The 15,370-nt window shown below is 64.7% G+C and overlaps 1 protein-coding gene across 1 annotated transcript; it reads right to left on the bottom strand.

Moving 5' to 3' along the window:
• Positions 1 to 617: 617 nt before the first annotated feature.
• On the bottom strand, positions 618 to 15,135 carry EPN1 (epsin 1). The gene is made up of 11 exons (XM_040978134.1): positions 15,033 to 15,135; positions 13,219 to 13,540; positions 7,480 to 7,729; positions 4,992 to 5,116; positions 4,650 to 4,724; positions 4,302 to 4,385; positions 3,072 to 3,360; positions 2,629 to 2,739; positions 2,447 to 2,533; positions 1,323 to 1,574; positions 618 to 1,237 (listed from the first exon to the last, which is right to left on the bottom strand). Exons 2-11 carry the CDS (start codon positions 13,444 to 13,446, stop codon positions 1,029 to 1,031), a joined length of 1,710 nt encoding a protein of 569 aa, XP_040834068.1. The 5' UTR covers positions 13,447 to 13,540; positions 15,033 to 15,135; the 3' UTR covers positions 618 to 1,028.
• Positions 15,136 to 15,370: the final 235 nt, after the last annotated feature.

The raw sequence follows: 15,370 nt of genomic DNA, 5'->3' as shown, positions 1-15,370 counted from the left end.
CCAGAGTGCGTCTCTCCCTCCTCCAGCTCCAGGGGTTCCCCATAGCCCTCTCAGCACCCCTGGGCCTGCGAGGCTGGCAGGCTGCTGTGCAGGAACTCAAGCAAGTCCTCCTGTCTCAACACGGGCTCTGTACCCCGCATGGGCTCTGTACCCCACATGGGCTCCCCAGGCTGTCACACGCCATCCCTGTGTGCAGAGCTCACATCCTTGTCTCCGGTATCCAGCCGGCTTAGGCACTTCCCTCCCCACTGCACCAAGAGCCCCCCTGCACCAAGAGCCCCTCAGCGCCATCTCCCCTCCTGCACAGCCCACGTCGCCACCTGGTCACCCAGGGTGAAGATGAAGGATGACCTATCACCCCTTTTGGTACAAGGGCCACACCCACCTGCAGCTTCCTGGTCAGGGTGTCCCGACGCACAGCACAAGGCAGCTTAGTGCCAGCTCAGCCAGCAGAAGGGGCTCACACCGGCCTGGGAGTGCTGGTCGCGGGGACAGCGCTGGGGGCCTACCCCCAGAATCCCCGGCAGGCTTTGGTGACCCTCTTCTCACTGAAGCCCAGGCAGGCCTCAGGCGTGAAGGCTTCCGAGGGGGAGCCTTAGCCTACAAGCAACACCAAATCCTGGATGGGCCCTGGGGAGCCAGGCCCACGAGAATCGGCGTTTATTCCCGAAGTTGCCAAAATCATCACCAAGGATTCACCGAGGGGTGCACAGGACAGTGGGGGGCTCAAACACTGATTGGGGGGCTGGGTCCAGGAAGAAAAGGGATGGGTGGGGGACCCCAGCTGTCCTCCCCCTCTAATGCCATGGGAAAGGGGTCCTCCTCAGGCCAGCTCCCCTTTCCCGCCCCCCCATGTCCAGTTTCTCTCGGGGGAGGTGGGTTGAGGGATGTGGGAAGAGAGTGTAGTGTGAGTGGCCCCCGGAGGGGAAGGGCTCTGGGGTGGGGGTCCCCCGCTTCACATGCACTCACAACACTGATTTCCCAGGGAACAGTGACGGGGGCGTGCCAGGTCCCCCTCCTGCCCTGGCTTATAGAAGGAAGGGGTTAGTGTTGGGAGCCGGGGGACCTGGGGGCATCATGGGGGGCAGGCCGGGGCCCCCACCGAGGGGAGAGATGTAGGTGGGTGGGGCTCCAGGGACAGGGGGCACAGGGCTGAGGCGCAGCTGGTTCAGGGTGAGCGTTGCAGGGGGTGCTGGCTGGAAGGGGTTGGTGACTGAGGGACTGGTGCCTGGGGCTCCTGCAAGGAAAGAAAGGACAGCACAGCCATCAGCAGGTGCCTGGCACAGCCCGGGGCAAGAGCCAGGGCCCACAGCCGCACTCACCGCTCGGCAGGAAGGGGTTGGAGGCCTTGGTTCCTGGCGGGGCAGGGCCCGGCCGGCTCACCAGCGAGTCCAGGTCCACAAGGGCAGCGTTGGGCCCCAGGAATGACTCCGGTGTCTTCCGTGTGGGGGGCGTGGGGGTGGCTGCAGGCGGGGGACTCCCCACAGCCTCAGCCAAAGACCCCCCAACCCCACTCAAGTCGAACGCCCCAGGGCTGCGGGCGGGCACCTCTCCTGCCAACAGCTCCAGCTCCCCTGGAAGCAGCCAGCAGGAAGAGGGGCTCAGACAGGGGCCACGGCAGGGCCTCTAGCCGGGAGCAGGGGACAGGGATGGCAGGATAGGGCTCAGGGCCCTGGGGACACCCCTCAGGTGGAGCCCAGACTCCAGAGACGGCTGACTGGGGTCCCTGGCCCCCGGTGCAGCCTCCCAGCAGAGCCACAGGGACAACCCCAAGCTCCTGGCAGTGTGGGGACTCTGTGGATATCCACTGAAGACCCCCACGTGGGGACACACGCACATCACCATGAGCAGGCCTGTGGGTGCTAGGCCGCCCCCAGGGCACCCACTCTGCCAGCTCGCTGCCCAGACACAGGCCCAGCATGAGGAGCCAGCAGAGAACACCCTGCGGGCCCAGCTGAGGGGGAGGCCACTGTGGCGGCTGCAGGCTGGCACACAATCCAGTGACTGGCAGTCCTGGGCAAGCCAGCTCACATGGAAGTTCCTCTATTCCCTGCAAAGCTTTCCTCACAACACAACTGTCCTCCCCATCAGCCACCCTCAGCCAAGCCGCAGGATGCCACGCTGCAAGATGCCACGGTGGCCAGGCACTGCTGGGACTGCCCACAGCCACTCTACCTGCACGTCTGACCCAGCTCCCTGCAGCCGCACCCCTTGCAAGGCACAGCGAGGACCCCCGCCCATGGGAGAGCCAGATGTGCCCCAGGCTCCAGGTTTCAGCCTGGCCCGGCCTGGCCCAACCTTGGCACGGCAAGCACAGAGAGGTGGGCCATCTCCGTCTGCCTGCCTGACACATAAGCGGCTCTCTGTGCCCCCAAGCTGCAGAGCAGGGCAGGGCACAGGGCTCCTGGGGAACCATGAAGGGCTGCCCTAGGTAGCGGGGGCTCACCCGTGCTGCTCCCTGAGGTTGGCAGGGCAGTGCGGAGCCGGTCGAAGTCAGAGAACTCGTCGGGCTCCGTGTCGAAACCCCCAGCCACTGCGGGGAAGGGGGGCAGGACGCTCCATTCAGCAGCAGTTCCTCTCCAACCCAACCTCTACCCTGCCCCATCGGCACCCCGTGCTCCCTCGTACCTGCAGTGCCATTGGTGCTGGGCTTGGCAGGCGAACCCCCCCAAGGGTCTGAGAAGGCAGGGGCCGGTGCCCAGGGGTCTGATGCAGGGGGTCCACTCCCTGTGGCCCCACCTGGGTGATGGATGAGGAAAAGGCGGGGCTGGCAATTCCACCAGCTACTCAAACCCAACCCTTCCAAGCCCCTCCCGGTCCTCCTCCTCTGTCCCATGAGCATGGACAGCACTGAGCCCCCGAGTCCCCCAGGGAGCTCCTAAGACCACCAGCCAGGATGGGGCCCTACCCGGGCATGAAGCCCCTCCCGCACCGTATCTGAGCAGCGTTTCCCCAGGCTTCTGTCCCACAACCCTCCCCTGAGCTGTCTACAGAATCCCAGGGCCCGGGGTACACCGCACCTCCATGCAGCCCAGGGAAAGGCACACACAGGCTCCAGGACAGGAACTCACCGTCAGCACTTCCCCATGGGTCAGGCGTAGGGCCCTCTCCAGCCGCTGGTGCCGGGGTCCCTCCCCAAGGGTCAGCGGAGGGCCCTGCAGGGGCGGCAGGCCGCCAGGGGTCCCCAGCGGCCGGCGTGGGGGCAGAGCCACCCCAGGGGTCAGCAGCGGGAGGGACAGCAGGTCCCCCCCAGGGGTCCGAGGTGGGGGCGGCCGTGGGCATGGCAGCGGCCCCCCAGGGGTCAGCAGCCACTGGAGGAGCCGGGGCCGTGAAGACATCTGCGAGGTCCATGAGGGACGACTGTGGTAGGAGAGACACGTGAGTGCATAGGGGAGGAGCCAGGGGAGGGGCCAGGGGAGGGGCCAGGAGAGGAGCCAGGGGAGGGGCCAGGAGAGGGGCCAGGGGAGGGGCCAGGAGAGGAGCCAGGGGAGGGGCCAGGAGAGGGGCCAGGGGAGGGGCCAGGGGAGAGGGCCAGGGGAGGGGCCAGGAGAGGGGCCAGGGGAGAGGGCCAGGGGAGGGGCCAGGAGAGGGGCCAGGGGAGAGGGCCAGGGGAGGGGCCAGGGGAGAGGGCCAGGGGAGGGGCCAGGCACTGAGGGTCCACCAAGAACCGCTCCCCAAACAGGAACTGTGTGTCCCTCCCAGCCCTCTGACCTGCACAAGGACCCCAGGCGCCTTCTGCATCTACCGCCCCACACTGCCCTGCCAGCCCCCGGAGCCCCCACCCAGGGCACCCTGAGCCTCTCCTGATGCCCAGCCCACACCCCAGCACTGCATGGACCCCCACATATGCTCCAGCCACACACGTGGGAACTGAGTGCAGACCTGGAGAACCCTGACCCACCCCGCAGGGAAAGCGGCATTTCGATGCAGGTGTCCACCACTGCGCCAGCACTAGCCTGGGCAGGCCTTCCCCACCATGGCCACTGGCTGGCCCTGCCCTTCCAGTTGGGTACCCACCCCAGCCGGCCAGTCTCTGAGCAGCAGCGCACAGCAGTGACAGGGAAGGGAGGACGCAGGAGGAGCCACACTACGTAACGTGGAACTTGGGACTGGAGTCAAGGTTCATCCACCCCAGGGCAGGGAAGTGACAGAGCTGCCATGGGCTCTGGAGGGTGGCCACACCCACGTGGTACCAATGTCAGAGCACCACCCACCCGCACCAGGAGCCCCCTGCTGTCTGCCTGATGCCCTGGGGTGGCACCTAGTGCTGGCCATGCTGCCCTCCCCGGGCCTCCACTCACCTCCTCCTGGCCCCCCGTCTCCCGCTTGCTCTCCTCAATCGCCATCTGCAGCCTCAGGTCATCCCCGCGCCGGATGCGCTCCTCCTGTGAGGGCGCAGGCGCCACCAGCGCAGAGTCAGAGCCCGAACCTGGCCCCCATGGCAGCCCGCCCGCCCGCCCCGACAAAGGCGACCGGAACGCTGACATGGAGCTCGACAATGCATGGAATGGGGTGAGCCGTGAGGATGAGAGTGCGGGAGCCCTATGGGACATGGGCCTGGGGGGGGCCGCACTGCACCCCCACATCCTTCACACAGGGGCCGGCCGCGGGGACAGCAGGGGACAGCAGGGCAGGGAGGCTGCTCTGACCTTATCGTGCTCCTCTCGGCTCAAACTAAGGGCCAGCTGGAGCTGGACGTCGTCCTCGGGCACACAGGACGGGGGCTGGGGGAGAGAGCATGAGAGGGCGGGCAGAGTGGAGAGAGGCCGAGAGGCAACGGAGCAGGGCGGCGAGGGCCCGGGCCCTGAATGCAGCAGAGAAAAGAGCAAAGCCCTGAGCCTGGGCAGAAGGCAGGAGGCAGGCTCCCAAAGGGCAGGGGAGGCGGGCAGAGAACAGAGGCTGGCAGCTGCGGAGAGCAGGGCAGAGATGCGTAACAATGAAGACAGGATGGCTGGACAGGGGCCGCCACGCGGCGAGTGGGCAGCTCGTACCTGGTCGGCCTCCTCCTTGCTCATGGCCAGGGCCAGCTGCAGCTGCAGCTCCTCCTCCCCGCTGCTCTGGGGCCAGGCCTGCTCCGCCTCGGGCGGGGGCCCGGAGCCCACGGCGGCCGACGAGGCTGCGGACAGGAGCAGACGGCTGACGTCCTCAAACCCCTCAGCGCTCACAGCCCAGCCACCAGACAGGCCGGGCCCCCGCTGATCTGTGCGGGGGGAGTGTCCACTGGCCCCAGCTGGGGCTCACAGGACACCGGGGCTTGGCCTGGAGGTGTCGAGGCTGACCAAATACGCTTACTCCTGCAGGGACCCGTTAGGGGAAGGGAGAAGGTTCTAGCAAAAGGAGGGGAAAGGGAGGCAGGGCACAAGAACAGTCTACATCCAGGCCAGGATGCTCTGCCCCCACGGGCAGCCGCACAACCCCACCACGGCCCGCCAGTGGACCCTGCCCGCCACAGGCAAAGCGTGTCTGCTCGGGCACCTGGCTGCCCGCTCCAGGCCCGGGACTCGCACGGATGCAGAGCTGCACAGGGAAGAAAGGCAGTGGCCCCACAGGGACGTCGGTGCCTCCCCAGTCCTTGCCTGCAGGCAAACTTCTGCCAGTGAAACACTTCAGCCCCAGGCCGAGACTCCTCACGCTCCAGAGCTCACAGGCACTGAACCACCCCCAGCCCACCCCCAGCCTCAAGGATCCGGGGTGCCCATGCCTGCCCTCACCTTCCCCCACCTTCCCCCAGGTCCCTCCAAACAGTCAGCTCTAGGCCAGAACCTGGCACACTTGGGCCCATGGCTAACGCCAACCTAGTCACTAAGAAAAGCCCATTTTTCAAAAGGAAAGGACTGGCTTCAGGCTAGCTCAGCTTGGGCCCAGCACAATGGCTCATTTGGCTAATCTTCCCCTTGCAAGGGCTAGCATCCAATGTGTAGTTTCGTGTCCGTCCGGCAGCTCCACTTCCCATCCAGCTGTGGCCTGGGAAAGCAGTCGAGGACGGCCCAAAAGCCTTGGGACCCTGCACCCACGTGGGAGACCTGGAAGAGCTCCTGGCTCCTGGCTTCGGATCAGCTCAGCACTGGCCGTTGTGGCCACTTGGGGAGTGAATCAGCACATAGATCTTTCTCTGTCTTGCCTTCTCTGCCTTTTCGATAAAAATAAATCTTAAAGAAAAAAAGTCTGCGGTCTGGTGCCAAGGGGCCCCCACTCTGCCTCCCACCCACGTGCAGGTCCCCAAACCACCATCTCTAGGAGGGCTCAGTGGCAAGGCACCCGTCACAGGCTCACACGGGGTGCATCTCCCCAGCCAGAGCCTGCCCTGGGGGCCTCCAAGGATCCTACAGGATAATGCCCCCACTCCCCGACCTCAGAGAGCCTCCTGAGGCGCCCTGGCCAGCTGACCCGCCCTCCACACTGCCCACACCGCCTGCATGACCTCACACGGACCGTCAGCAACGCACTCCATTTCCTATTTATTCTTGTCCAACTCTTTAAATGTCTATTTATCTGCATCTACCTGACAGGAAGAGCAACAAAGAAGAAAAATGTTTTCCCATCTATCATTGTGCCAACAGCCAGGGCGGGATCAGCCACAGCCAGGCCCTGAGTACCAGGCAGAGTCCCAGGCAGCTGAGCCCGCTCCACACGCCCCAGGAGTTGGCAGAGCAGCCAGGATGAGACCTGCACCCAGGAGGCACGGGTGCCCTCCACCCAGGGCTTCCCAACACTGGCCAGCTCCCACCAGACAAACCCAGTGCCCAGGCGTGAGCCTGCACCTGGAGGTCCAGATTTCCTTGGCATCCCAGAGCCAGGCCACAGCTATCCAAGCTCCCTGTCTGTGTGAGCAGTGATGGCATGAGCAAACAGGTGCCTGACACAGGGACGCCTGGCCTGAGCTCCCGGCTGCAGCCCTGTGCCAGCCACGGGGGCATCGGAGAGCATACCAGCAAAACAGAACTGTTCTCACTCATTCAAATCAACTTGATAAAACAAAGCAAAACTGGAAAACAGACCTCAAGGCCAAGTGCAGACCTGCAGGCTACTACTCTGGTAGCCCCACGACCCACCCCTTCCTCCTGAGCCCACTCAGGAACCCCACAACCCACCCCTTCCTCCTGAGCCCTCCCAGGAACCCCACAACCCACACCCCCTTCCTCCTGAGCCCACCCAGGAACCCCATGACCCTCTCCCCTTCCTTCTGAGCCCACTCAGGACCCCCACAACCCACATCTCCTTCCTTCTGAGCCCACCCAGGCCCATCGGCACAAAACCACATTCCCCGTCCCCCTCAGGTGTCAGCCCGTGTCCCCCTCAGAGCAGCAGACTGCACTCCAATAAGGCTGCCCCTTGGGGCACAGATGTACCTCAACTGGTGGGTAAGGAGAAGGAACTCGCCATCACAAGGGGAAGAAAGTGAGCTCAGAGTGGGAACATGGGCCCCCGCCCAGAGGCCAGGTGGCAGGAGAGCAGGATGGCGACCCCGGGCGGGCTCACCTGTGGCAGTCTGTGCCAGCTTCTCCTTGGTCTTGAGCGCGTGGGCACGTTCCTCCCGGAGGCGGTCCTCGTCACGCAGCAATGCCACCAGCTGCTTGGCCTTCTCACGCACGTTCACGCCCTGGTCCTTGCCGTCGCGGTCCACGTACTGGAAGTCCTTGAGCGTCTGCACAGCGTACATGTTCTCCTTGCACTGCTGGGACACCCGCTCCGAGCCCGTCTTGATGAGGTACTCCATCAGCGTCATGGCCTGTGGACACCCGGGTGCACACAGGGCGTGACACAGAGCGCTCCCCACACACATACGCCACCCAACAGAAAAGGGAGCCACAGGGATCCCCAACATGGAGGAGGGCTCTCCTCAGAATGACAGAAAGACTCACAACCTATGGAGGCGTCAGCACAACACTCTGTTGCCAGGTGCGGGGACAGCCAGGCTGGGCCACAGAGCAGCACCCGCTGGCAGGTGCGGGGACAGCCAGGCTGGGCCACAGAGCAACACCCACTGGCAGGTGCAAGAGCTCTGAGGGGTGCAGACCAGACTGGGTTGGACCACAATACCCACATGAGGGCAGAACTAGTGGCAAGCCAGGCAGTCAGGCTGCAGCACCTGCTGGCAAATGCCACAGTGAGGTGGACTATGCCAGGCTGGGCACCACAAGACCTGGAGCCAGGGATAGGCAGGGCTGCCCTATTAGGCCACTGTTTGTTTCCACTGGTGAGCTCAAGAGCTAGGACTGCAAGTGCAGTGGGCTGGACAGGGCTGCGATACCCACATGTGAGCTGGATTTGGGGAAGGCTGGGTTAGGCTGGGCCACGGTACCCGCTGGCACATGCAAGAGCCAGAATAAGTGAAGGCCCACTGGGCTCTGACACAGCACTCACTGGCAGGTGCCAGAACTGGGTGCTAACCATGCCAGGCTAAACTGCAACACTCCTTGACAGGCGCAAGACTCAAGGCTGGGAGTGAGCCTGGTAACTGGGCACGCCCCTGCTGGACCACTGCTCCTCTTGACGGGCACAGACTAATGAAGGCAGCAACACACATCAGCACACATGTGGGCCAGGTCTGGGAGGCTGGGTGGGCTAAGCACAGCACCCAAGGGTGAACATGAGAGCCAAATGGAATGCGAGCCAGGCCAGTTTGGGTTACGGCACATGCCAGCATGTGCAGAAACTGAGGCTGGGGGACAGGCCTAGCGGGGCTTACTGGGGAAGGCCCCAACGAGGCTGCAGTTCCTGCTGGTGTGCCTAAGGGTTGGGATAGACTAGGCCACAGCCCCACCGGTGGTCCGACCTTAAGCAACATGTATCCCAACTGGGCCTCCACAGTTTCTGATGCCCAGACGCACACAGGGGACAGAAGAGCTGGTTCCTCTAGGCCAGGAGGGGAGGTCAGCTGCTTCGTCAGAGGATGGAAAGCACATCAGGCTGGACATTCTCCTGGCCAAGCTTTGCGGCATGTGCCGGGGTCTGTGCACGCGCCAAGGTGCACTCTGTCAACCAACAGACCTTGCAAAGATTTCTCAACCCAGGAGCAACAAACCCAGGCATTCAAGCAATGCTCCTGGAACACGCCCCTCACTGGGGTTTCTGAGACATCAAGCGACCGCCCTCATCCCCAGGTGCTAATGCAGTCCGGCAACAAGGGGCAGCCCTCTCTCCTTCCCGAGCCCAGCTGATACAGGAGAAAACGGCAACAATGGAAAATACTTCCCCCATTCCCTCCACACCTAGACTCTCCCCACCCTAGTCAGGCCCGCACGGACCTGCATCCCTCTCGGCTATGTGAACATCAACAAGAAAATATCAACAAGAAGAAAGCAAACAACAATGGCACTGGGACGGGGTGTTAAGCCCCAGTGTAAGCTGGAGGCAGGTCAGGCCGGAACCAGAGGCCACTGCCCCGGGGCCCTGAGGCTGCATCACTAGGAGTGGGCAGACGCTGGGGTGAAGAGCTGCAGGGCCAGGCGCCAGGCGCGGGCCACATCAGGATCGCAGGGTCTGACCAGGAAGGGACAGGCAGACGCTGACAACACCACCATGTTCAGGGGACCAGGAGAAGCAGAGCTGCCACTCCAGCCACCCTCTGCAGCACCCTGGGCTCCTGGCACACCCAGCGGGGTCTCCGAGGCTCCGTCTGCCTGGCCACAGAGCCCAGCAGGGACACAGTCCTGGTCTGCACAGAAACCCACTCATCCCTCTAGGGCACAAAGGGGCCAAGACAGCTGGCATGGCGGGCTTTCAACGGAAGCACCTGGGGCAGGATCAGCTAGCCGGCCCAGGGTGTTCATACAGGGGCAGAAAGGAAAGGCCACGCAGGAACTCCGAGCAGTTCTGCCCAACTCTCCCCCACACCAGCAGCCACACCTACTGAATGGGAACAGCAAACAGGACCTGCTGACCTCGCCTCGGCCCACACCAGGCCTGGGCCAAACAGGTTATCAAAACTTCATCCCCAGAGCTCGGTGGGTTTTAGAGTTGCAGGTAACAGGGCTGCATAGAGGACAGCGCCTCCTCAGCCCATGGCCAGGCAGCTACCAGGCTGTGGGCATACCACCTCAGAGCACACAGGCTCCATGCCAGCCCTGCTCCCAACCTCGGCTCCAGGCAACGCAGGCCCAAGGACCAATGCAGACCCCAGGAGTGTGACACAGACCCCAAGGGACCACCACAGACCCAAGAGAACTGCCATGGACCCTGAGGTGGATCCCAGGGGACCACCACCATGGTGATGCTGCTCCCAAGGAAGCTCTGGACAGGCTGGTGCTTGGGCCTGACCCAGGCCCGGCACTGTGGGCATCTAGGATGCGAACGTTGGGTGGAAGAGCTCTTCTCTTTCTGCCATGCAAGTAATTCAAAACAAAGAAACTAAAAAAAAGAACAGCAGGGTGTCCCGCTGGCCCAGGACCACCTCCACGCTGTCCGTGTCCAGTCCAGGCCTTCTGCCCTCTGAGCTGACCCAGACAGCGCACAGGAAGGCACCCATGCTACAATAACACTTCACTGACAAAAGCAGGCGGAGGGTGGGATTTGTCCAGGGCTGGTCTGCTGACCCTGCTGCATGTCTGTTGGAAGAGTTAGTGATCTTTCACCCCTGGCCCAGTCCCCAGCTGGCACAATGGCTGGGGCTGGGCCGCACTGAAGCCAGCAGCTTCTCCTGGGTCTCCTGCGTGAGCAGCAGGGGCCCAAGGGCTGGCCTGAGTCCTCAGCTGCTTTCCCAGGCCGTCAGCATGGAGCTGGAAGGGAAGCAGAGTGCCCATGTGGGGAGCCCTCACTGCAGGGACAGCAGCTGCACTTACTACCATCTGTTCGTTTAAACAGCAGACAGTGAAACAGAGAGAGCTCTCCTAACCTCCAATTTCCTCCTCCGGGGCACTCAGTGGCCCAAGGCCAGGAAGCCTGAGCTCCAATGCTCTCCCCTGTGCGTGGCAGGGCCAGCTCAAGCTGTCACCTGCGGCCTGCAGGGGGATGCAGACCAAAGCCGTGGCAGCCAGCACTGGAACCCTGCTACTCACAGCGGACACGGCCGCCCTGCTCTGCCCCAAGCACGGCTCCACCCACACCCATGCCCGACCCCCAGTTCGATGCACTGCCCAGAGCCTGGACGAGTATGACAGACAGGCCCTGCCACACTCCACACGGTACAGCTGCCCTGCTCTGTGCCTCCACTTCCTCAGCTGGGCAGCAGGCAAGGAAGGGCAACAGAGAGGACTCAGGGAGAGCTCAGAGCCACGCAGGCCACCCAACCTGGTGCCCCACACCAGGACCCACCGGGACCTGTCTCCAGGGCCCCAAGCCAGGAAGGGCTGAGCACAGCAGGGCATCAGGGATCCGGGCACAGGCTCAGCTCCCCTAGGCCCTGCATAAGTCATGCCCTACACTGGGCAGCGCCTTCCCCACTCAGCCCGGAGCAGACACTCCAGCCCAGCCAGCCCAACCCACCCGAGGCTGCGGTGGCCAGGGCAGAGGCCTCTCTGCTGGCTCCAGTGGGCACACAGGCTCACCCACACCTGAGGAAGGAGCTGCCAGCCCCAAGCCTGGGCACCCATCCACAGCCCCACTCTGCCTGCACCTTACTCTCCACTGCGACATCTGCTGAGCCCCAAGGGCAGCCTCAGACAAGGGGGGCTGGGCCTACACCAACGAGCACAGAGTCCCACGCGGTCCTGCACGGTCACTCCCAGCACCAGATGTTCAGCACGGGGGTGCGGCCAGGGAGGTGACAGAGAGCAGGATGGAGAGGAAGATAGGAACCCTGATTTGGTGGGCTGTGTGGATCCAAGTCCATCTCGGCTGGAAGCCTCAGGGACCAGTCTCACCCAGCCGTGAGCTTCTGGGGAGCTGGCCACGACCTGCCCACGCCAGGGCCCAGCACCCAGTGGCAGGCAGTGAGGGGCTGGATCCCAGGAAGCTGGGGGACAGGGACGTGAGGTACTGCTGCCCACCCGCCCACCGTGCAGGCTCCCACTCCCCCCCCCCAGAAGCAGCCTGGGTCCTCTCTGGCACTGGAGGTACAACCGGCTCTGGACTGGCACCTGTCAGTCTCCCCAGCCCCAAGGCGCCCACCGCCCGCTGCCACAGCAGAGAACTCAGGCCCACGAGTCAGGAGGCCCACCGAGGCCAGGGCCCCAGCACCCACCGCCCTCTGCCTCTCCCTATCCCCCCCACAAGCTCCCCAGCATCCAGGTTCCCCGCAGTTAGTGGCACAAATGCCACCAGTGCTTGCCCCTGAATGACCAAGAACTGGCGTCTGCTCAGCACGCAGCGGGAACTCACAACCACAGCAGAACACCCAGGTGGGACCAAGGGTAGGCCAGCTGGCCCCTGCCACCCCCTGCCAGCCCCTGCTGCCCCCTGCCAGCCCAGCTCCCCAGCAGAGCAGGCCTGCCGCCCCCAGCCACCCCTGCCAGCCCAGCTCCCCGGCACAGAGCAGGCCAGCCACCATGCAAGCCCAGCTCCCTGACCTCCCTGGCACAGAACAGGCCTGCCGCCCCCTGCCAGCCCAGCCTCACCAGCACAGAGCAGGCCTGCCATCCCCCATCAACCCAGCCTCCCCGGCTGAGACCCTGCAGGCAGACAGCAGGCATGGGGTCTGCCTCCCACAGTATATTTCCCACTCTAACAATGTCAGAGCCTAGCACGTAGGGACGCACACACAGAACGGCCCTCAGAGGGGAAAGCCCTAATTTCACAAGGGTAGATTTAGGGGTGCCCATTGTGGCTCTATGGGTTATACCACTACTCGGGATGCCCACAGTCCATATGACAGTGCCCACGTGAGACCTGGCTACTTGGCTTCCGATCCAGCTTCCTGCACATGCACCTGGGCAGGCATCAGATGACAGCACAGGGGCCCGGGCCCTGCCACCCAGTAGGACAGCCAGATGACAGCACAGGGGCTCGGGCCCTGCCACCCAGTAGGACAGCCAGATGACAGCACAGGGGCTCGGGCCCTGCCACCCAGGGGGACAGCCAGATGGAGTTTGGTGCTCCCGGTTCAGCCTGGCTGTTATAGCAAGGAGAGAAGCAGTGGATGGAAGAACCCGCCCTTTGGCCCCTCATCTATCTGCCTTCCAGAATACAAACACTTCCAAGTATAATCACAAAGCTCAAAACTGCACGAAACGCTGTCTGTCGCATGGAGTCCAGGAAGTTAAGTTTCACCCAGGGGGTGGAGCTCTAACTGAAACAGCGCGCGGCCCGGCGTGGCACGCAGCAGCCCGGCATCGCACCGACCTTGTACACGTGCCGCCAGTTCTTGCCGTGGTCGTTGAGCCGCTTCCAGATCATACTCATGATCTCAGAGAAGGCCACCACGTTGTAGGTAAGGTCGGCGATCTCGGACATGAGCGAGCTGGACGGGCCCCAGGGGTCGTTGCTCGTGGCCTCGCGCACCTTGATCTCCGCCTCCGAGTAGTTGTGCACGATGTTCTTCATCTGGCGCCGCAGCGACGAGGTCGACATGGTGGCCGCGGCGAGGGGCACCCGCCCCGGGCTGCCGAGACACCGAGCGGCTGCCGGGAGCTGGTGGCTCACCACATCTGAAGGATAAGGGCCTCTGGAAACAGACAGACAGCGGTGCCTAGGACCGGAGCTCCCAACAGAGGGGCACACACCTGGGCAGGACGGGGGGCTCTGCGCTCAGCAGCCCCACCAGCTCCAGCCCGGCCCCCAGCTCTGCGGGCCCAGCCACACCCAGTTCCCCAACTTCCCAACCCCGTAGCCCGGTTTTCTCCAGCCTGGGGCTCCAGGCGCAGCCCTGGGAGCCGAGACTCTCTGTCCCACCCTTGCTTCACTCCTCCTCTTCCTCCCTCCGGCTACCCCAGGGGCTCCAGCCCCACCCTGGACTGCACAAAGGCCACCAGGGCCACAGCCTGAGCTGACCAGGCAAGCTGGCGTGTCTCGTGCTGATCACCGGATCCCACAGCCTGCAGGCAGTGACCACGTGTGGCTGCCGGCCAGAAAACCCACGCCACACACAACGTGGAAACAAAGTGGGAAGAGGCAGGGAGAACGGACACCTCCCCAGCAAGGGTTTAAGGGAACTGCAGCGACAGAGCAGGCCAAGGAGAGAAGCAAGGCTGAGCCAAGGGCTGAGATAAGCACGCAGCGGGGGTGGGTGCCGGGGCGGAGGCGTCCCCAGGGTCGGAGGTGGGGCAGATAACAGCACCACTATCTCAGCCAACACTGTGCATGGGGGCCGGGACGCCCAGATACCGCTGCCAAGGTCAAGGCAGCTGAGACCGGGCCACCTCACACAGCTCCAGCTAACCTGCACGCTCACAGCCAGGGAAGACAAGGCCGGGAGGACAGCCCCAGTCCGCGCCCGGTCCAGCCCGGGCACCTCACGGCTCACCAGCGTGGTCCCCCAGCTCCCGGGTGGATCCACGCCCGCCCGGGGGGCTCCCACACCTCATCTCTCAGTGACAACCCCATGGAAACACACCCGAGGAGGAACGCAGACTGACCAAGCAACCGAGGGACAGACAGCGGAGGACACCGGCCAGGGACGTGGGGGTGGGGAGATGGACACGGCGGTGCCAGGGAGCAAAGTCGGTGGCCTTGAACCAGGAAGACAGAAGTAAGATGCTAACAGGGACGACAGGAGGTCTGCGGCCCTGGCATGGCCACTCGGCAGCCTGCCCCGAGTCCGCTTGCCGCCTGGCCAGCCTGTTGACTCAGCCGGGAGGGGACCGCCCCGGTGTCGGCTCCTATCACCACCACGGCCCGGGGCACCCGGTCACTGAGTCAGTAAGAGAGGGAGAGCCTGCGGGGGACGGAGGACACCGATGACCGGGGTCGCTCCCGCACCCGTGCGCTGCCCGGAGCTCGCAGCACGCACACCCACCCCGAACGGACCCCGAGCCGCCGCCTCACGCACCCGGCGGGCCGTGCGGCACGACGCGCACGCGGACCAGCCAGCCCCGGGGACCCGACACCGGCCCGGGCCGCCCCTTCCGCGTCGCCAACGCCGACACCGGCCGCGACGCCCCCGGGCGCGAGCGGACCCGGCACCGCCAGACGCCGACGAGCCGCGGCCCGGCGCTCACCTCGGCCTCCTCACGCCGGGCTCGGCAGGGTCATGGCGGGTCGCGGGGCCGCGGGCGCGCGCCGATGCACGGAGGAGGCCCGCCGGCAGACGGCCCCGCCGCCCCGGCGCCCGGAGCGGCGAGCAGAGCCGGGCGGGGGAGGGCGACGGCCCCGAGGACGGGAAGCGACCAGAGGCCAGGGGCCGGAAGCGGAAGTGGCCCCGCGCCGCACCCGGCGCCTCGGCCAAGCCCTCCTGAAGGCATCATTTCCGGCGCGCGGCCCCAGGAACCGGCGTCCTGACGCCACTTCCGCCCGCTGCCAGGCAGCCGTCTGAAGCCACTGAGGTCCAATCCCAGCC

The sequence above is a fragment of the Ochotona curzoniae genome, unplaced genomic scaffold, assembly GCF_017591425.1.
Source record: "Ochotona curzoniae isolate NIBS_2020 unplaced genomic scaffold, NIBS_Ocur_1.0 contig_2861, whole genome shotgun sequence".
Taxonomy (NCBI): Eukaryota; Metazoa; Chordata; class Mammalia; order Lagomorpha; family Ochotonidae; genus Ochotona; species Ochotona curzoniae.
Note: the sequence above shows the minus strand (reverse complement) of the source record. Positions and strands in the feature narration are given on the sequence as shown.

Coding starts and splice junctions, on each gene's coding strand:
- EPN1 (XM_040978134.1), bottom strand. CDS start 13,446: ATGTCGACCTCGTCGCTGCGGCGCCAGATGAAGAACATCGTGCACAAC. Junction 2,740..3,071: donor CCCATGGGGAAGTGCTGACG/GTGAGTTCCTGT, acceptor TCCATCACCCAG/GTGGGGCCACAGGGAGTGGA. Junction 1,575..2,446: donor AACCTCAGGGAGCAGCACGG/GTGAGCCCCCGC, acceptor GGCTGCTTCCAG/GGGAGCTGGAGCTGTTGGCA.